An 18,217-nucleotide genomic window follows, 5' to 3' on the forward strand; every position below is an offset into this window, starting at 1 on the left:
ATCTTTATTCTTCCACAATGCCGATAAACTTGAAGAGGACATAGGAAACTGCTTACCCACTTTAACGTTTTTTTGCACCATGTTCTAACTCACGAATAATCTTAAACTTTTTCACCAATCAAGAGACACTTTCTTTTGTTCGTAGACATGTTTCCGAAAGAAGGGTATGTTTCTAACTAATTTTACTTTAAAATGATAAAATAATCTACAAAGTTCTTAGAAGTCTCAAAAATGCATAAGACAGCCCTAAAAGTCTCGAAATGCATTCCTAGAAGTCCAAAATGCATATAAAGTTACTAGAAATCCCGTTTGCAAAGTTCTTAGAAGTCCCGAAATAAATTTATGGTTCAATGAATACAAGACAATCTGTAAATAGGGTAATGCGACAAGCGGAACGGCAATGCACTATTGTATAGCCCCATCCTCGGAGAACAAGGTCATAAACCGGCAATTTTGATGTTTAAATCCGATGTAGGTGGTCATAAAGCTAAGTCGCCCTTTTCATTTTCGTCTATTCCAAGAATTGGATTTCTCCAACTACACGAGGAATTAAGAATGTTTGCATAGTTACCAAAATTTGTTCGGTATATCTGTGTAGTATGCTCGTTATAACAGTGAGCGATTGTATGGGAACACGCGTAAATTAAAATCATTATGGTGTTTTGCTCGTTACAGCCATGATCTTGTTATTTCCATGCTCGTTATAACCAAGTTCGACTGTATTTGTTTTCTTTATAATAGCCATAGAAAGTGTAATGTGAACAGAACAAAAATACAAAAATTACTCCTACACTGGCATGTGCTTTTATATTGTGGATTTGCAAACTAAAAAGACAAAAGATAAATTATAGACTACAATTAAAATATATTCCATCATGTATTTCAACCCATTTCATCAGAAGCCACAAGGTACTGCATCCAAAACAACCAAGGACAACAATCCAATAACTTTTAAACCAAAGGGCTGAAGTACATGCAAAGTACTCTTTAATTCGTTCAGCAATGCTTATTATAGCAGCACTCACCTCAGAGGTGAGTGCTGCTATAATAAGCATTGTGGAACAAATTAGTGAGTAAGCTAACAGCACTTCAAGCCCTAGCTGAATAATCATATAACAAGAAAGTACTTATTTATAATTTAAAATTAATCACAAAAAGGACAGGCAGAATGGGCAATTTATGGAAAAATATAATATTAAATAAAAATTAAATAGGTAAAATATGTAGGGGGGGGGGGAACCTTCTTGAACCTTCCACCAGTCATGGATATTTGCTTGTATTTGGCACTTTCTGCAGATTTTGTTCGTTTCTCATTTTCTCTAAGTAGGAATTTAAATTTCATTAATTTCTTCCACCCCATACAGAAAGTTATTTCATTCCTTCTTTCTTGATTTATTTTTTTTAAATAAATAAATTAATTAATAAATAAATATTTATTTCAGTCAAGTAGGCCAGGGGTTAACAATAAAAAGGCAGGTTAATAGATAATAAGCAAAATGGTTAAAAATTATACAATAAATATGACGGCCAACACAAAATACAGAAAAGTTCCTGTGAGTGACACTAGGTGCTCAATTTTCAGATTTCAAGTTGGAGCAGACCAAACCAAAGTCTTTTCACAATACAGTCAGTCCTCGTATAGCACGATGGTTGTGTTCCTAGAAACCCTCGTGTAATGCAAAATCGTGCAATGTAAACAACAGGCCCTATGGGAAAAATAGGGTTAGGTGCCAACCACCCAGGATTGAACACACATTTGTAACCAAAACATTACCAAACAATAAATAATCAAAATAAAATACTTACGTATTTTATTACGACTATTACGTAATAAAATATTCCTAATGCTTTTGTTTCTATCGTAATCAAACTTGTTTTTTTGTTTGATTTTCTACCCAAACAGATGACAGCCATTCCATCTCTTCCAATTCTTTGTGTCTTAATCTAATGGATTTTAATTACACTTTGAGTTGTTCCTGCTATGAAAGATGTTTTTTATTTTCTCTGCATTCTTTATAATTCTCGGTGTTGCCTCATTTAGGCATGTAGCAAGTGCAATATCATATGGTCTTTCATTTCACTCAAAACGTTTCACAATTTCATATTTTTTCTCTATGGACAGAGGCGGACTGGCCATAAACCTTACTAGGGAAACCACAGTGGGTCGGAGGCCGGTGTGATTTTGGCCATAAACCATAGTATGAGGCTACTACAAATTTTCACGGGTAAGAATTTTTGACCCAGTCCGGCTCTGTTTATCGATATTGCTTTTCTTTTTCACACCTTTTAAGTATTTTTCTCATTTTTATGGTATTACAATTAGAAAATGAGGAGGCATGCTTGATACACATAAACAAAACTGCGGGCGTGTAGCAACTGAATAAACAACACCATAAAGGCAGAGATATACTATCAACACCTCAAATTTTACTAAAGCACATTTCTAGGGGTTACTATCATAAAACAATAAAAACAATCTCCAGTTGCATTTCTGCTAGTGGAATCTGTTATAAACTGGTAGTAAACTCGATCTAATTGCATTTGCAATTATACCGATAGCTGGAATTGTGCTGGTTTTTACGTTATTATGGTGAAATGTGTTTCCCCTTCACTGATATAAAAAACATAAATACATTTTCAGAATCTTCTCTTCATTCCTATCGTGTTGCGTTCAGTTGGGGTGATTCTGCGTTTGACTGCCATTTCTTGTAAACACAAAGGTGAATCGTGCATAAGCGAATTCAGTTCGTGTTATATAAGATATCGTTCCCCTATTTATAAATCGTGTATAATTGAATTTGTGTAGTGTAAACACGTGTTATACAAGGACTGACTGTAGTTTTTTATCTATGTCAATTCTTTTAGGATTTCAGTCAAGTTTCAGAATGATAGGAAGGAGTTTTTTTTGGTATGAATCTATCTATTACAGTGCACAGGTTTCAACCTCAATCCAGGTGGTGGCACCTAGCACAAACATTACACCCAGAAGAGGTTTGAAGCAGAGTTCATGGTTTGTATGGCACGGAGATACTACCAATAAACATTTTCATTGTGAAGAGGTTTGTTTGTTTGTTTCAGGATTTATTGAACGCATCGGCAACTATGACCATAGTGTTCCATTGTGAAGAGGAGTCTCTTCTCCTGAATAGTTGTGGGTAACCTACTCAGGTGAAGCTGTTGGGCCATAAGCATGGTGCATCATTGCCCAGTTCAATGGAGCCAAAGGAGTACATTTTTTCTACATTCGTGGGAGCAGCAGGGACACTGATTTCACTGCCATAGAGGACTGCTGGTAGATAGTGGCACTAATAAAATTCTGTATACTGTGGAGATATCCTAAATGGAAAAGTTTCATTTTTGAGAGCCAGCGGAGCTTCGCAAACTATGACCGCAAAGCATCTAGATAGTTAGCATTAGCATTAGTAGAGGCATTTGATGCAAGAAAGCAAGCTTATGCAGCATCAGCCAAAAAAAAAAAAAAAACCCACTTCCACTTCACCCCTCTGTTTGTTCAAAATACCTGTCCAGCTGAGCCTTAAACTTATTTAGGCTATCAACCTCCACGACAAGGGATGGAAGTCTGTTCCACCAACCAACCACCCGCTGGCTAAAGGCAAATTTCCGCACGTCTATCCTACATCTGTCTTTCCTCAATTTGAATTTATGCCCTCTCAGGTGATTATTCTGAGCTAGAGGAAGAATCCCATCAGCACTGAGCATGCTCAAACCATTCAAGGCTTTATACACCTCTATCAGATCACCTCACTGGTGCCTAGTCTCCAGACACTGTAATTTGCAAAACTTAAGCCTTTCTTCGTAAGAGCACCCCTTTGTTCCATTCACTAATCTTGTTGCCCTTCTCTGTACTCGTTCCAGCAGCTCTACATCCTTCTTGAAATGAGGCCTCCAGACCTGTATACAGTACTTTAGGTGTGGCCTGACCATTGCCTTATACAAGGAATAATCACCTCCTTATCCCTGCTGGAAAAATTCCTGTATATCATTGACAATACTCCATGAGCTACTCTTGCAGCCAGTCTGCACTGCTCAGAGAACTTCATATCTGCCTGCACAACCACCCCCAAGTCCCTTTCATTCTCTACCACTGTCAGTGTAGTACCACAGATTTGATACGTTGCTCTGGGGTTGCTGTTTCCCATGTGTAGTACTTTACATTTGTCAATGTTAAACTTCTTTGCACCTCTCAGCCCATCTGCTCAACCTTTCCAGATCCTGTTGCAGCAGCATAGTGTCAGTAGTGTCCTTGACAACCCTGCCTACCTTTGTATCATCTGCAAACTTCGACATTAAGCTTGATATACCATCATCAATAAATACAGAAAACAATAATGGACCCAACACTGAGCCCCGAGGGACTCCACTAATAACATTAGTCCACGATGAGCAGTGTCCATTGATTACCACTCTCTGTCTTCTCCCCCTCAACCACCCCTTTATCCATAGCAACAATTTGTCTCCAATGTCACACTGCTCCAATTTGTGTAGCAGTCTTCCATGTGCAACAGTATCAAAAGCCTTTCTAAGATCCAAGTATATAATATCAAAGCTATTCCCTGCATCCAGTTCTTTTGTGACTGCATCGTAGTATTCAATGAAATTGGTCAGGCAAGACTTCCCCTTAACAAAACCATGCTGTGTCCGAGCTATAACTGAAGTCTTGTCTAAATGATCCTGCAGTGCTTCTTTAACCAGTGCTTCCATTTATTTTCCTGGAACAGAAATTAAGCTCACAGGTATATAATTACTTGTTTCAGCCTTTGATCCTCCTTTGTGAATTGGGGTCACATTTGCACATTTCCAGTCTATGGGTACCTCCCCTGAGTCCAAGGAAGCTCTCATAATTATGGCTAAGGGTTTGCTTACTTCCTTTGCTGCCTCCTTTAATATAACTGGATAGATCCCATCCACCCAGGGTGCCTTTCTTGTGTTTATCTTCAACAATTTCTCCTCCACTTTACTCCCAGTTATTTCAAGATTCTGTAGCTTACTGCTAGAGTTGAATACCCCTCTGGCATTCCCCTCGCTGAATAACTCCTCATGTCTGAATGTCAATGCAAAATATTCATTTAGTTTGTGAGCTACCTGAGCAGGATCATCAACAGTTGACCCATCAATATCAAGTGGACCAATCTGATTCATCCCCTTCCTTCTAGAGTTTACATAACTAAAGAACTCTTTGCTGTTTTTCTTTGCATCCCTTGCCAAGGATTTCTCGTAATCTGCCTTCGCCTGCCTAACCTCCTTTGTAACTTGGTTGCATATCAACTTGTATCTATCATAGGCTTCTGTGTCATGTGTTAATTTGTAAGTATCCCATGCATTTTTCTTCTCTGCCATATGCCTCATTAGTTCATCTGACATCCATTTTGGCCTAAACCTTGAACAATATTTCTTAGTTGGTATGTAAAGCCTAGTAGCTTCCAAGATAAGTTCTTTGAATGCTTCCCACTTTGAATTTGCTGTTGGTAACATCATCAGTTGGTCCCACTGTATAGAATTTAAATACTGTCTCAGTCCATCGTAGTCGCCTTTACGGAAGCAATAACCCTTCCCTTTACCCCGAATGGTAGTTACCTCTTTGAGTAAATCCCACTTCAGCACACTGTGATCACTGCCACCTAGTGGTTCATTTATCTGCAGATTCTTAATGCATAAAGAATCACTGCTGATAATCAAATCAAGAGTATTACTCCCTCTAGTTGCTTCCCGAACATGCTGATGTAGAAAACAATCATCCAATAAATCCACAAAAGCCCTGCTAGTGTGTGAGTGACCAGCCCCCAAATTCCAGTCAATATCTTGGAAATTAAAATCTCCCATTATAAGACTATCTGATTTACTGGCCCACTCTATTTCCCTGTACAGTTTCTTATTATACTCATCAGAGTCATTAGGCCTATAGCACACTCCTACTTTCAATTTTGATCTCCCAATGCTTATGTCGCACCAAACTGACTTAACACTGCACTGTCCAGCGATGTCGACTGGCTTCACTTCCTTGGTTTTTGTGTTTCTTAACTAATAGCATAACCCCTCCCCCCTTCCTATCCTGTCTATCCTTTCTGTAGACGTTGTACTCCTCAAATTCCAGTTCTGCATCCCTTATATCTGTGTGACACCACGTCTCTGATATCCCAACAATATCTGCCTTTGATGTTTTGAGCAATACCTCAAATTCATCAAGTTTGTTTACTAAACTCCTAGCATTGGTGTACACGCAAGTATACCTGCACCTGTTTCTATTCTTAGCACCCTAACACAACCCATGTGTTTACTTGTACCGCAATGGCTCCCAGCAGTCTCTGAAATATCATGCATCTTGTTTTTCAGGCTTCTGCTCATTCTAATAGAAGCAGTGCAAGAATCTCTTTCACCTCTGCCAGTGGCTACTGTCAATCTATTAGTCTTTGTATCCCCCCAAGCTATCAGTTTTCCGACCCACCCAACACTGCCTCGATAGCATCAGCAAATATTCTTGCACCCTTTCTATTTAAGTGTATCCCATCCCTGTAGAAGCAATCTCTCCTGTTAACAAGTACAGTCCAGGCTGAAAAAAATTTTACCCCTTGAGCCTTGCACAATCTTTCCAGGGCCGAATTGATCGACAAGGCTCTCATCATATACTCCCTCCTATCGTGTCTGGGCAGAATTGCAGACACTTACAAGTTCAACCCTTAGTTAAGGAAGGAGAGCTTGCTGTGGAAAATAATCCCAAGGTCTGTGTGGGTAAGCACAATGATGATCTAAACATTAGTTGGATCTGCCTTCAAAGAGAAGACAACTATTAGTAGAAGAAAAATATTGTTTCAACAAGTCTTTTGTACTGGATCCATTAGTATACATAGCTCATACACTCCATGTGTAACCAGTATGGGCAAAACTGAATCACCGGAGACGTAACCTTGGATATGTTTAGCATTAATAGAGGCATATGATGCAAGAAAGCAAGTTTACAGCATCAGCAAAAAAAAAACCCTTCCCGTTTCACCCATCCATTTGTCTAGTTCTGCCTTGAATTTATTTAAGCTGTCAACTTCTACAACGACAGATGGAATTTTGTTCCAGCAATCAACTGGCTAAAGGCAAATTTCTGTACATCTATTGTACAAAATGTCTTTCCTCAATTTGAATTTATGTCCCCTCAGGCAAGTAATCTGAGCAAGAGGAAGAATCCCATCAGCATTGAGCATGCTCAAACCATTCAAGGTCTTATACACTTCAATCAGATCACCTCGTGGGTGCCGAGTCTCCAGACACCATAATTTGCAAAACTTAAGCCTTTCTTCATAAGAGCAACTCTTCATTCCATTCACTAATCTTGTTGCCCTTCTCTCTACTCGTTCCAGCAGCTCTACATCATTCGTAAAATTAGATCTCCAGACCTGTATACAATACTCAAGGTGTGTCCTGACCATTGCTTTATATAAGGAGATAATCACCTCCTTATCCCTGCTAGAAAAATTCCTGTATATCATTGACAAGACACCATGAGCTACTCTTGCAGTACATCTGCACTGCTCAGAAAACTTCATATCTGACTGCACATTACCCCCAGGTCCTTTTCATTCTCTACCACCCTGAGTGTAGTACAACACAGTTGATACATTACTCTGAGGTTACTACTATCCATATGCAGTACTTTACATTGTCAATGTTAAACTTCAGTTGCCACCTCTCAGCCCATATGCTCAACTTTTCTAGATCCTGTTGCAGTAGTGTACTGTCATTAGTGTCTAGTTTGTTACTCATATCCACTGTTTTTTCTGAATACTTCCTTAAAGCAAAATTTTATTTTTATCTTAAGTTGAATCTTTCAGTAAGTTACCACTTGCATCAGTAGGTTTGAGGCCAGCACCAACTGTTGTCTTCTTTTCACAAAATTTGTCCCTCCTGCAGGAAAATCTCCCCCACTCCTACAGTAAACTAGATATTCAGTAGTACAGCAGTCCTCAATGCAGTGCCCACATCCCACAAAGGCTTTCTGTGCCCATGGGAAGAAATCATAATGAATAATGGGGACCATAATATGAGTAGGGAAGGTACGTAAGATTAAAGAACTCATAAGGTAAGTTGAAACTATTTGTGTGTTAAGGCATATTAGAGAATTTGTAAGCAGTAGTTTACTTACTGGTGGGATACTAATATGTGACATACACTATGCAGGTAGTGAGGGAATACTGCTTTCCACTGGCTACTAGTATGCCTGTGAGAAAACAGCATAACTGTGCATGGAATGTGGACTCTACTACCATGAAGTTGTAGTAAAGTCTACACACTCTGTAGTTCTTCTCTGCACTAATTGTGCTACGTTTTGCTCCAAATTGAGTGGTTGGTGCCCACTACTCTCTCATGAACTTTGAAATGCACCCATAAAGGCACAAAAAGGATGGGTACCACTGCAGTAGTATCTTCCCTTCTTTTTGGTTATTTTAGAATATCCAGGTCTGTTCCTGTACAGGATCATTGTTAAAAAATTTTTACTGTGTATATATTTTATTTTTATCCATTTAATTTAAATTAATGCTATAACTTTGGGTGGTTATCACAGAATAAGTTCTGCTGAGACTTTGTTTTTGTCTTCACTTTTTGCTCCTTAAGTATATGCTTTGTACATTGGTGGTTTGCCTAGCACATGACACAGCATTTCAGCTTAATTCTTTTGGTTGTAGATTTAGACTTCATTGAGGAAATGCTATGTCCTTTGGCTATTTTGGATGTGCCTTGTGATTCCTGCCAAAATGAGACAAATATACTCTATTTTACCATGTAGTTTAACTGTATTCCATCATTTATCTTTCATCTTATCTTTCTAGTTAACAAATCCAGTTGTACTGTTAAAAGTACATTCTGAAAAGTAGATAATGGTCACTCTCAGCAAGCAACATATACTTTTATAAGTGGTTTCAAAAATTAAATATTTTTGTGTTCATTTACAAAATAAGAAAAGGCTATATGTAAGAAAAGTTAAAATATATATACAGTAAACCCCCGCTATTCGCGGTATCTGTATTCGCGGTTTCGCGTATTCGCGGTCGCTGATTTAAACCTAAAAAAATTTGAATTTTAAAGCGCCATGAACAAAACATGGGCGTGGCTAAAATCATTTTGCCTAGTCCACAGAGTAGTATAGTCTGTCGTCGTATAACACATGTTTGCACTGCCCGAATTCGATCATACACGATTTATAAACAGGGGAACGATATCTTATATAACATGAACCGAATTCGCTTATGCACGATTCGCCTTTGCGATTACAAGAAATGGCAGTCGGACAGGAATCACCCCAACTGAACCCAACATAGGAATAAAGAGAAGATTCTGAAAATGTATTTATTTTTTTTTATAGCAGTGCAGGGAAAAACACATTTCACCATAATAACGTAAAATTCCAGCTATCGGTATTATCGCAAATGCAATTAGATCGAGTTTACTACCCGTTTATAACAGATTCCACTAGCAGGAAAGCAACTGGAAATTGTTTTTATTGTTTTATTGTTTACTAAAGCAGAAATGTGCTTTAGTAAAATGTGAGCTAATGAGGTGTTAATAGAGTTGTCTCTGCCTTTATGGCGTTGTTTATTCAGTTGCTATACGCTCACAGCTTTGTTTATGTGTATCAAGCGTGCCTCCTCATTTTGTAATTGTGCTTTATTCCCTAAAAATGAGTAAAAATAACTTAAAAGTTGTAAAAAGGAAGCGTCCTGCGCTCAATGGGTGGGGGGGGTGACAAAATTGCGAGCGCGGATGTTTCACGCTAATCCTTGTTCAGTATGTGTAATGCACTTGTCATAGAAGGTTTCATCTCTTGCTTTTAACACAAAATGAAAAATCTGCTCCTGGATTCAAAGCTTCCAAAGATAGGCTTACTCTTTTGTTTTGTGCAAACGCTAGTGGACACATGATCAAACCAATGCTTGTGTATAAATCGCAGAATCCACGTGCTTTGAAGGGAAAGAATAAAGGTCATCTTCCAGTTTATTGGAAATCCAATAAAAAAGCCTGGGTAACAACTACACTTTTTAGAGAGTGGTTTAATGATAGCTTTGTGCAAGAGGTGGAAAGTTACTTAGCTTCAAAATCTTTGCCTTTCAAAGTTCTGCTTCTTATTGACAACGCGCCAGGACATTCAAGCAGTCTAGAATTTGACCACCCAAACGTTGAAATTGTGTTTTTGCCACCCAACACCACATCACTTTTACAACCGCTAGACCAAGGTGTGATTTCTGCGTTTAAGTCCTACTATGTTAGGAGAACTTTTACTGGCTTAATTGAAAAAATGGAAAGCGAGTCAGACTTAACTGTAAGCCAAAGTTGGAAAAATTATAACATTGCAGATTGCCTGATCAACATCAAGACATCAGTTGATGAGATAAGTGCATCTACAATTAACGCGTGTTGGCGAAAATTGTGGCCAGAAGTGGTTGTTGCTAAAACAATCCCTAATGTCAATGAACTGGTTGCCGATATTGTAGAAATCGCACATGGAATAGAAGGCGGGGGCTTTGAAAACATCGATGCAACAGACATTCAGGAACTTATTGAGACTCATGCAGATGAACTTACAATAGAAGAGTTGGATGAATTAGTAACAAGGTCAAATGAAAACCAAAATGATCCTGAGGAGGAAGATCTCGACTTTGTTAGACCACAGTTAAATAGTAAGTCATTAAAAGAAATCTTTAGCCTATCTATACAACTTTCAGAAAAGGTGGTAGAAACGGATCCTAATTTGGAAAGAAGCATCAAGTTTAAACGAGACCTAGAACAATTACTCTTGCCTTACGGGGAAATTCAAAAGGAGCTCAATAAAAAAATGAAGAAACAAACTTCGATTATGAGTTATTTTTCGCCCAGCAACCCATGTTCTTGATATGTTTTTGAAAGGTTTGTTTAAAATGTCTAATAAATATGTACAGTATTACATTTAATAAATTGTTTCTTATTTTCATTTCGATGCCTTATGCTTGTATTTTTCTATGTACTTTCTACGTTTGTCTATGTACATAGTCATTATGTAGGTAAATACTGTACACATAATACGTACAGACAAAATTTTAGACTAATTTTTGTTATATATTTCATACTTTGGAACGGAACCCCTTTATTACTATGGGAGCCATAACTCAGTATTCGCGTTTTCAGTATTCGCGGAATTTCTCAGGAACGTAACCCCCGCGAATAGCGGGGGTTTACTGTATATATATATATATCTAGTTACACAATAAAAACTTGTAAATATAATACATTTATATATTAATCAATAACATAATAATATATTTATAAATGATCATCATTCAGCTGTAGAAACATTCTTTCACAAATATGCTGCTATGGTCAAGAAAGAATATATGTTGCAACCTTTGAAAGATATAAATATTTACCTTTTGCATGTTCCTTATCTAAAGAACTAGTCATTTTTTTCCAATCTTCAATTTTTTCTTGCAATGGTTGTACCAGACAATCCATGATAGAACTGCATAGTTCAAAAAGAATTTCAAATTTCATCATAATAACTGAAACATTTTTTTACACTAAAAATTAGTACTGTATATAAATTTTAACAGCCCACTGTAAATTTTAACAGCCCACTACTGAAAAACATTAAAAAGGATGTAAGATGTGCAATCAAAAAGTCTGAGGACTGACTTTATATTTGCATTACTGATTTACAACTATCGCAACATGTTCTGTGACTCATCTAAACTTAGTAGTGCATGAATCACCCATTTATCTGCACTCAGTCTTCATTAGCATCATCAAATACAAGGTTTTTTATATATTTGAAATGTGCGATTTTATAGAGCAGTGAATTTGCATTAAATTTTGTTTAAAATTAGGGAAAATTGCAATAAAAACCTCTGAAATGTTAAAAACAGCTTTCAGAGAAGATGCTATATGTCACTGTTCAAAGAGTTTTCAGTGGTTTGCAAAGTTTAAAGAGGCCATTTATTTATTAGACATGATCCTCATTTTGGTTGCCCTTTAACTTAAAAACCAATTATTTTATCACTCATGTTCATGATCAGATCAGCAGTGACAAAAATACCTATCCATAAAGCTGTTAGTGAAATTTGTATTTCTTATGGAACATGTCAACTAGTTTTAAAAGATATGCAAATGTGATGAATCTGAGCCAAGTTCGTGCCACCCATCCTCACTCGTGATTATATATAGCAGTGAGTTCTTGCATACCAGGATCTTTGTCAACTGGTGCTGCTGCTGATTCCAACTTCATATTCTCTGTCATTACTAATGACAAATCTGGGCATGGTTGTGATCCAAAAAACACGGGCCCAGTCCTCTCAATGGAAGTCTCCATCTTCTCCAAGGTCCCAACAAAGAGCAAAACAATCTCAATCACACTTATCATATTCTTTGACTCACAGGGTATCATTCATTATGAATTTGTCCAGCATGATCAAACAGTGAACCACAAATACTAGAAACAATTCTGTGGCAATTGTGCAATGCTGGAGAAAACAGCCAAAGAAGTGGGGTTCAGGGAATTGGTGCCTACATCATGACAACACCCACCTGCAAACTCAGCACTTTCCATATACGAATTTCTTGCAAAACATTCCATTACTATAGTCTTCTGTCTGCATACTCACTGGATTAAGCTTCCTATGGTGTACACATGCAAATATTCCACCATCCTGTATCCAAAGCTTAAAGCCTCCTTGAAAAGCCATGGATTCGCAACAAGTGAGAAAATTATCCAGAACAAAACAGATTAGAAATTCCAAAAAAATCTTTTCAAGAATGCTTCCAGAAGTTTCATAAGCATTGGAATCAGGGCATACAGTGTCAAGGAAAGTGCATTGAAAAAGATTGATCATTTCCCAAATATTAGCTCAAACAACAAATCTTTCGATCACACCCCATAATACTACTGGTAGTAATAGTGATCTTTCCAGCCAGTGGCATAACTACATTTATTGGTATCAATGGACGAATATCAAAAATGTACCTTTGTTTTTCATAATTTTTTATTAAATCATTATTAAACAATTTATTTAATAATATGGTAAACTTTTTAAAATCCACATTTTTTGGTAATTCAGAGGTGCCAGATTTCAAATTTTCTGGATTTTAGAGAGATATACTTAGTGACAGGTTGCATACAGGTTTGCACAAGCCTATTCAATGAATATTAAGCACTAAAAACTGACCTTTTCTACATCTGTAAACACCTATAATAACTAAAAGGTAGTGATAGTTGTTACAAATGTAAATAAGTTTGTAAAATGTAAACAAGCGACAACGAAGTTATAATAAATGTTGTATGAACTGTAATGTCAATTTTCTTAGCACAGCATCAGAATGAATATCAATAAAATGCTTCAGAAAAAAAAATTATTTTGTATTAGAGAATAAGGGGAAAAAAATAACTATTCTTCTTAAAGAATAATTATAATAAAGCATTTATAATCTTTAACAATTTACAAAATAGATATTTTGCTTTTAACATGTACTGGAAAGAAATTCACTAACAAAGGTAAATAAAAAAGAAATAAAAAATATCACTAAGTTTCAATTTTGCTGCTATTATAATAATAGCAAAGCGATAAAACAATAGACAGCTCATGGCTGCTCACTACACCTTCTCTTCCATAGCATTAGTTTGGAGTAGGAAGTAAAGAGTAATTTTACCTTGAGCTGCTTATTATTTTTTTCCAATTTCAGTTACAATGCATCCCATCGTAACTAATCATATGAGCTGCAAGACTAGTTAGAATGGGGTGGAAAAAGGACTTTAGTTGTGTGGAATTAAATTATTTTTTGAATGCATCAGTAATTTCCTGTTTATGAAAGGATTAACAGCATATTTAATAAAGCATATTTATCCAGCTGTACACATATCAGGCATTTTCAGCCTCTCCTTTCTCTCAGCTGTTTTAAGTGAAGTGAAATTAATCATCAGGCTAACAAAAGCACTGTATGACCAAACACTAACAATGTTATACAATGCTAGAAGTGTAGTAAATAAATTTGATAAATTTGAAGTGCTGATCAAGGCATCAAAGGCAGATATTGTTGGGATATCAGAGACATTGTGTCATACAGATATAAGCAGTGCAGAATTGGAATTTGGAGAGTACAATATGTACAGAAAGGAGAGAAAGGGAAGGAAGGGAGGAGGGGTTATACTGTTAGTTAAGAATCACATTAAAATCTAAAGTGCATCCAGTTGACATGGGTGGACAGAACAACGTTGAGTCTGTTTGGTGTGACATAAACACTGGGAAAAGGAAAATGAGAGTAGGAGTATGTTATAGGCCTAATGACTCTGATGAGTACAAAGAACAGTAATGCAGACAAATAGAGTGGGCCAGTAAATCAGAATGTCTTGTAATGGGGGATTTTAACTTTACAGATATTGACTGGAACTTGTGGATTGGTCACTCACATGCTAGCAAGACTTTTGTGGCTTTATTGGAAAATTGTTTTCTACAGAAACATGTTCAAGGGACAAACAGAGGGAGTAATACTCTTGATCTAATTATCAGCAGTAATTATTCATCATTAAGAATTTGCAGATAAAGGAACCACTAGGTGACAGTGATCACATGTAGGATTTACTTAAAGATGTAACTACCATCAAGGGTAACAGGAAGGGTTTTTGCTTTCGTAAAGGTGACTAGAGTGGTCTCTGAGAGATTTTAAATTCTATACAGTGGGATCGACTGATGAGGTTAAAAACAGTGATTTCTAAATGGGAAGCCTTCAAGGAATCAGTCTTGGAAGCTACTAGGCTTTTCATACCAACTTAGAAATATTGTTCAAGATTTAGACCTAAATGGATGTCAGATGAACTAATGAGGCTCGTGGCAGAGAAAAAAAATGCATAGGATGCATATAAATTATCAGGAGACACAGAAGCTAGTCTGTAATCAAGTCACAAAGGAGATTAGGCAAGCAAAGGCTGATTACGAGAAACTTTTGGCAAAGGATGCAAAGAAAAATGATAAAGACTTCTTTATTTATGTAAACTCTAGAAGGAAGGGGATGAATCAGATTGGTCCACATGATATTGATGGTTCAACTGTTGATGATCCTAATCAGATAGCCCACAAACTGAACGAGTATTATGCATCTAAATTCACACATGAGAAATTCTGTAAGGAAGGGGAGAGCAAAGTGGAGGAGAAATTATTGAAGATAAGCATAAAAAAGGCACCTGGGGTTGATGGAATCTATCCAGCTATACTGAAGGAGGCAGCAAAGGAACTAAGCAAACCCTTAGCCATAATTATGAGAGCATCTTTAGATTCAGGAGAGATCCCCATGGATTGGAGATGTGCAAATGTGTCCCCAATTCACAAAGGGGTTTCAAAGGGTGACAAAAGTAGTTATAAAACTGTTAGTTTAACTTCTGTTCCAGTGAAAATAACGGAGTTGCTGGTTAAAGAAGCATTGCAGGATCATCTAGACAAGACTGCAGTAATATTTCAGACACAGTATGGGTTTGTTAAGGGGAGATCTTGTCTGACCAATTTGATTGGATACTATGATGTGGTCACAAAGAAACTGGATGCAAAAAATAATTTTGATATCATATACAGTCGATTCCGGTTATTTGGGACACATTGAGACTAGTGCATTTTGGCCCGATTAAGGAGCTGCCTCAATTATCCGAAGTTTCATGTAAAACAAGTAAAAAATACAATGGACCCCCACTTTACAATTGGTTCGCTGTACAATCAAATCACATTATGATGGAGCCATCATAGTAAAATACCATTCACTATACGATGTGTAGTAAGCGCCAGTCATTGTGATTACGTTTGTGAATTGAATTTTAATTTTATTAAACAGCGATTCTAATTAGCGAAAATAGGAGGAATATTATCCACAGGCTATAAAAGTAAAGATATATTAAGCACAAATTTACCCTTTATTACCTTACCAATTTAAAAATTAAATGATACGTGAAAATCGGAGGAATATACGTGATAATCAGAATAATTAATACATACTGTAATATGTACATACTAACTAGTTGACATTTCTGTTCGCTGACATTTGTGGGTGAGGGTTAAAATTTAAAACAGTAAAAAGATAAGCAATCAATAACAAAGAACATGGCACACACAAATTGCAAGTAACACGATATGCGCAAGTGAGAACAGAGTAACAAGTTATGAAGCTTTAAAAATAGGAATGAAGAGAAGATTCTGAAAATGAATTTTTTTATATGATTGAAGATTTCATGGAACTGTAAATGCATTTCACCATAATAACCCACGGAATTCCAGCTGTCGGTATTATCGCAAATTCAATAAGATCGAGTTTACTATCCATTTACGATAGATTGCACTAACAGAAAAGCCCAATAAACAGGTGACTGCTAATTGTTTTATGGTTGTGACCTTCAGAAATCCGACCGTACCACATGGTTCGGTCGGAGACAATCGTAGGGTAATCTCCAGTACAGAGGTCTCCTGTCCCGATAAATGGCATGTTGTCTCAATTAAGCGAAGTAAACCCTGGCTATTTTCTCGATTGGGTTCTGTTTTTTAAGATTTGCCCCTAATAAACGGCTGCCCTGATTAACCGGTAGCCCATATAACCAGAATCCACTGTACTTGGATTTCAGGAAAGCTTTTGATACCGTTGCACATGGAAGACTTCTGTACAAACAGGAGCGGTATGGCATGAAGAGCATGTTGCTACAATGATTAAAGGGATGGTTGAGTGAGAGACCACAGAGAGTGGTAATAAATGGACACTGCTCTTCATGGAGTAATGTTATTACTGGAGTCCCTCAGGGTTCGGTGCTGGACCCAATTGTTTTGTGTATTTATCAATGATATTGATGAAGGTATATCAGGCTTAATGTCCAAGTTTGCAGAGGATACAAAGGTTGGCAGGATTGTTAATAGCAGTAAAGACAGCACGCTACTGCAACAGTATCTAGAAAAGTTAAAACAGATGGGTTGAGAAGTGGCAACTGAAGTTTAACATTGATGAATACAAAGTACTGCATATGGGTAGCAGTAATCCGAGAGAAATGTACCAACTGTGTGGTACTATACTCAGGGAAGTGGAAAATGAAAAAGACCTGGGGGTAATTGTGCAGTCAGATATTAAGTACTCTGAGCAGTGCAGATGGGCTGCCAGAGCCAGTCATAGAGTTTTGTCAATGATATACAGCAATACCCCACATAGCACTGATAACTGGTACAAAACTGTGCTGATTGAGGTATAATTACAATGGGTGTTAATTGAATGCATACCAGAGAAACAGTCTATAAACAAATTATAAATATATAAACAATTTGTGCTTGATAGCCAAAAAAGGATTTGAAAAAAAAAAAATAAATAATAATATTGCAAAAATTTTATTAATGAAAAGGTAACATCATGAGAGATGAGAAAAAAGCCTTATTGTTTATTTAGGTATTCCAATAATAAAGTCGGGTGAAGTCGTCTCTTCTTTTTCTCCGAGTAAAAGTCTTTGTAGCATTGAATCCCATCTTGTAAAATTGCCGTATCTTGATGCTACGTTCAACATCTGGATCTCCATTCATAATCACCTCGCAGACCATGTCAACTCTCTCGAAAAGCTTTCTCCAATTCTTCTGTTAAATTCTTTGGTGCCATGTCGGGTTATCCACTTCGGAGTTGTTTTCCTCTTCTTCCTATGCAGTTTTGCTCGTCAATTTCAAGGAGAGTTGCATTATCTAGGTCATTTGCATGTGAGTCAATGCAGTTACATACATTGGCAGTGTCCAAAGTTTTGAATCCCAAATCTTTTCTGATCTTCACAATGTCTTCGGTAATTGTCTGAATTGCAATTCAAAACCAGTGAAATCATTTGCCAAATGGGGAAAAATATGCTGCCAAACAGAACGCATGTTGTTGGCAGTTATTTCTAGCCAATATGCAAATATATTTTAAATTGAATTTAAAGGAGTAAAAACATAAACAGTGAAATGAAAAGTATGAAAAGCTATCATGTTGTCTCGCCAGGATGGAATTAAAAATACTGAACACTGTTGCACGTTGCTATTGGCACGTGTGCATGTGAGACAATAGAGTTGGCACCGCAGCATATATATACACATACCCAGGCTATGCATATATATATATGCTGCATATATGTAGAGTACGTGTCTAGACTATTGAATAAGTTTTCATATGTACAGTATATTTTTGACTTAAACTTAATTGAAAGCCGTGTTATAGTGAA

At 36.9% G+C, this 18,217-nt stretch overlaps 1 protein-coding gene across 1 annotated transcript in view; it reads right to left on the minus strand.

Annotated features, from left to right (window-relative positions):
- The window catches only part of LOC150080923 (uncharacterized), a 284,011-nt gene that overhangs the window by 252,934 nt on the left and 12,860 nt on the right, over positions 1–18,217 (minus strand). Inside the window, exon 3 of the mRNA XM_090380857.1 lies at positions 11,403–11,494. Coding sequence (XP_090236983.1) covers positions 11,403–11,494 — 92 coding nt within the window. The remainder of the gene's footprint in view (positions 1–11,402; positions 11,495–18,217) is intronic.

This window comes from Mastigoproctus giganteus, chromosome 9 (assembly GCF_048544385.1).
Source record: "Mastigoproctus giganteus isolate SK-2022 chromosome 9, ASM4854438v1, whole genome shotgun sequence".
NCBI classification, from domain to species: domain Eukaryota; kingdom Metazoa; phylum Arthropoda; class Arachnida; order Uropygi; family Thelyphonidae; genus Mastigoproctus; species Mastigoproctus giganteus.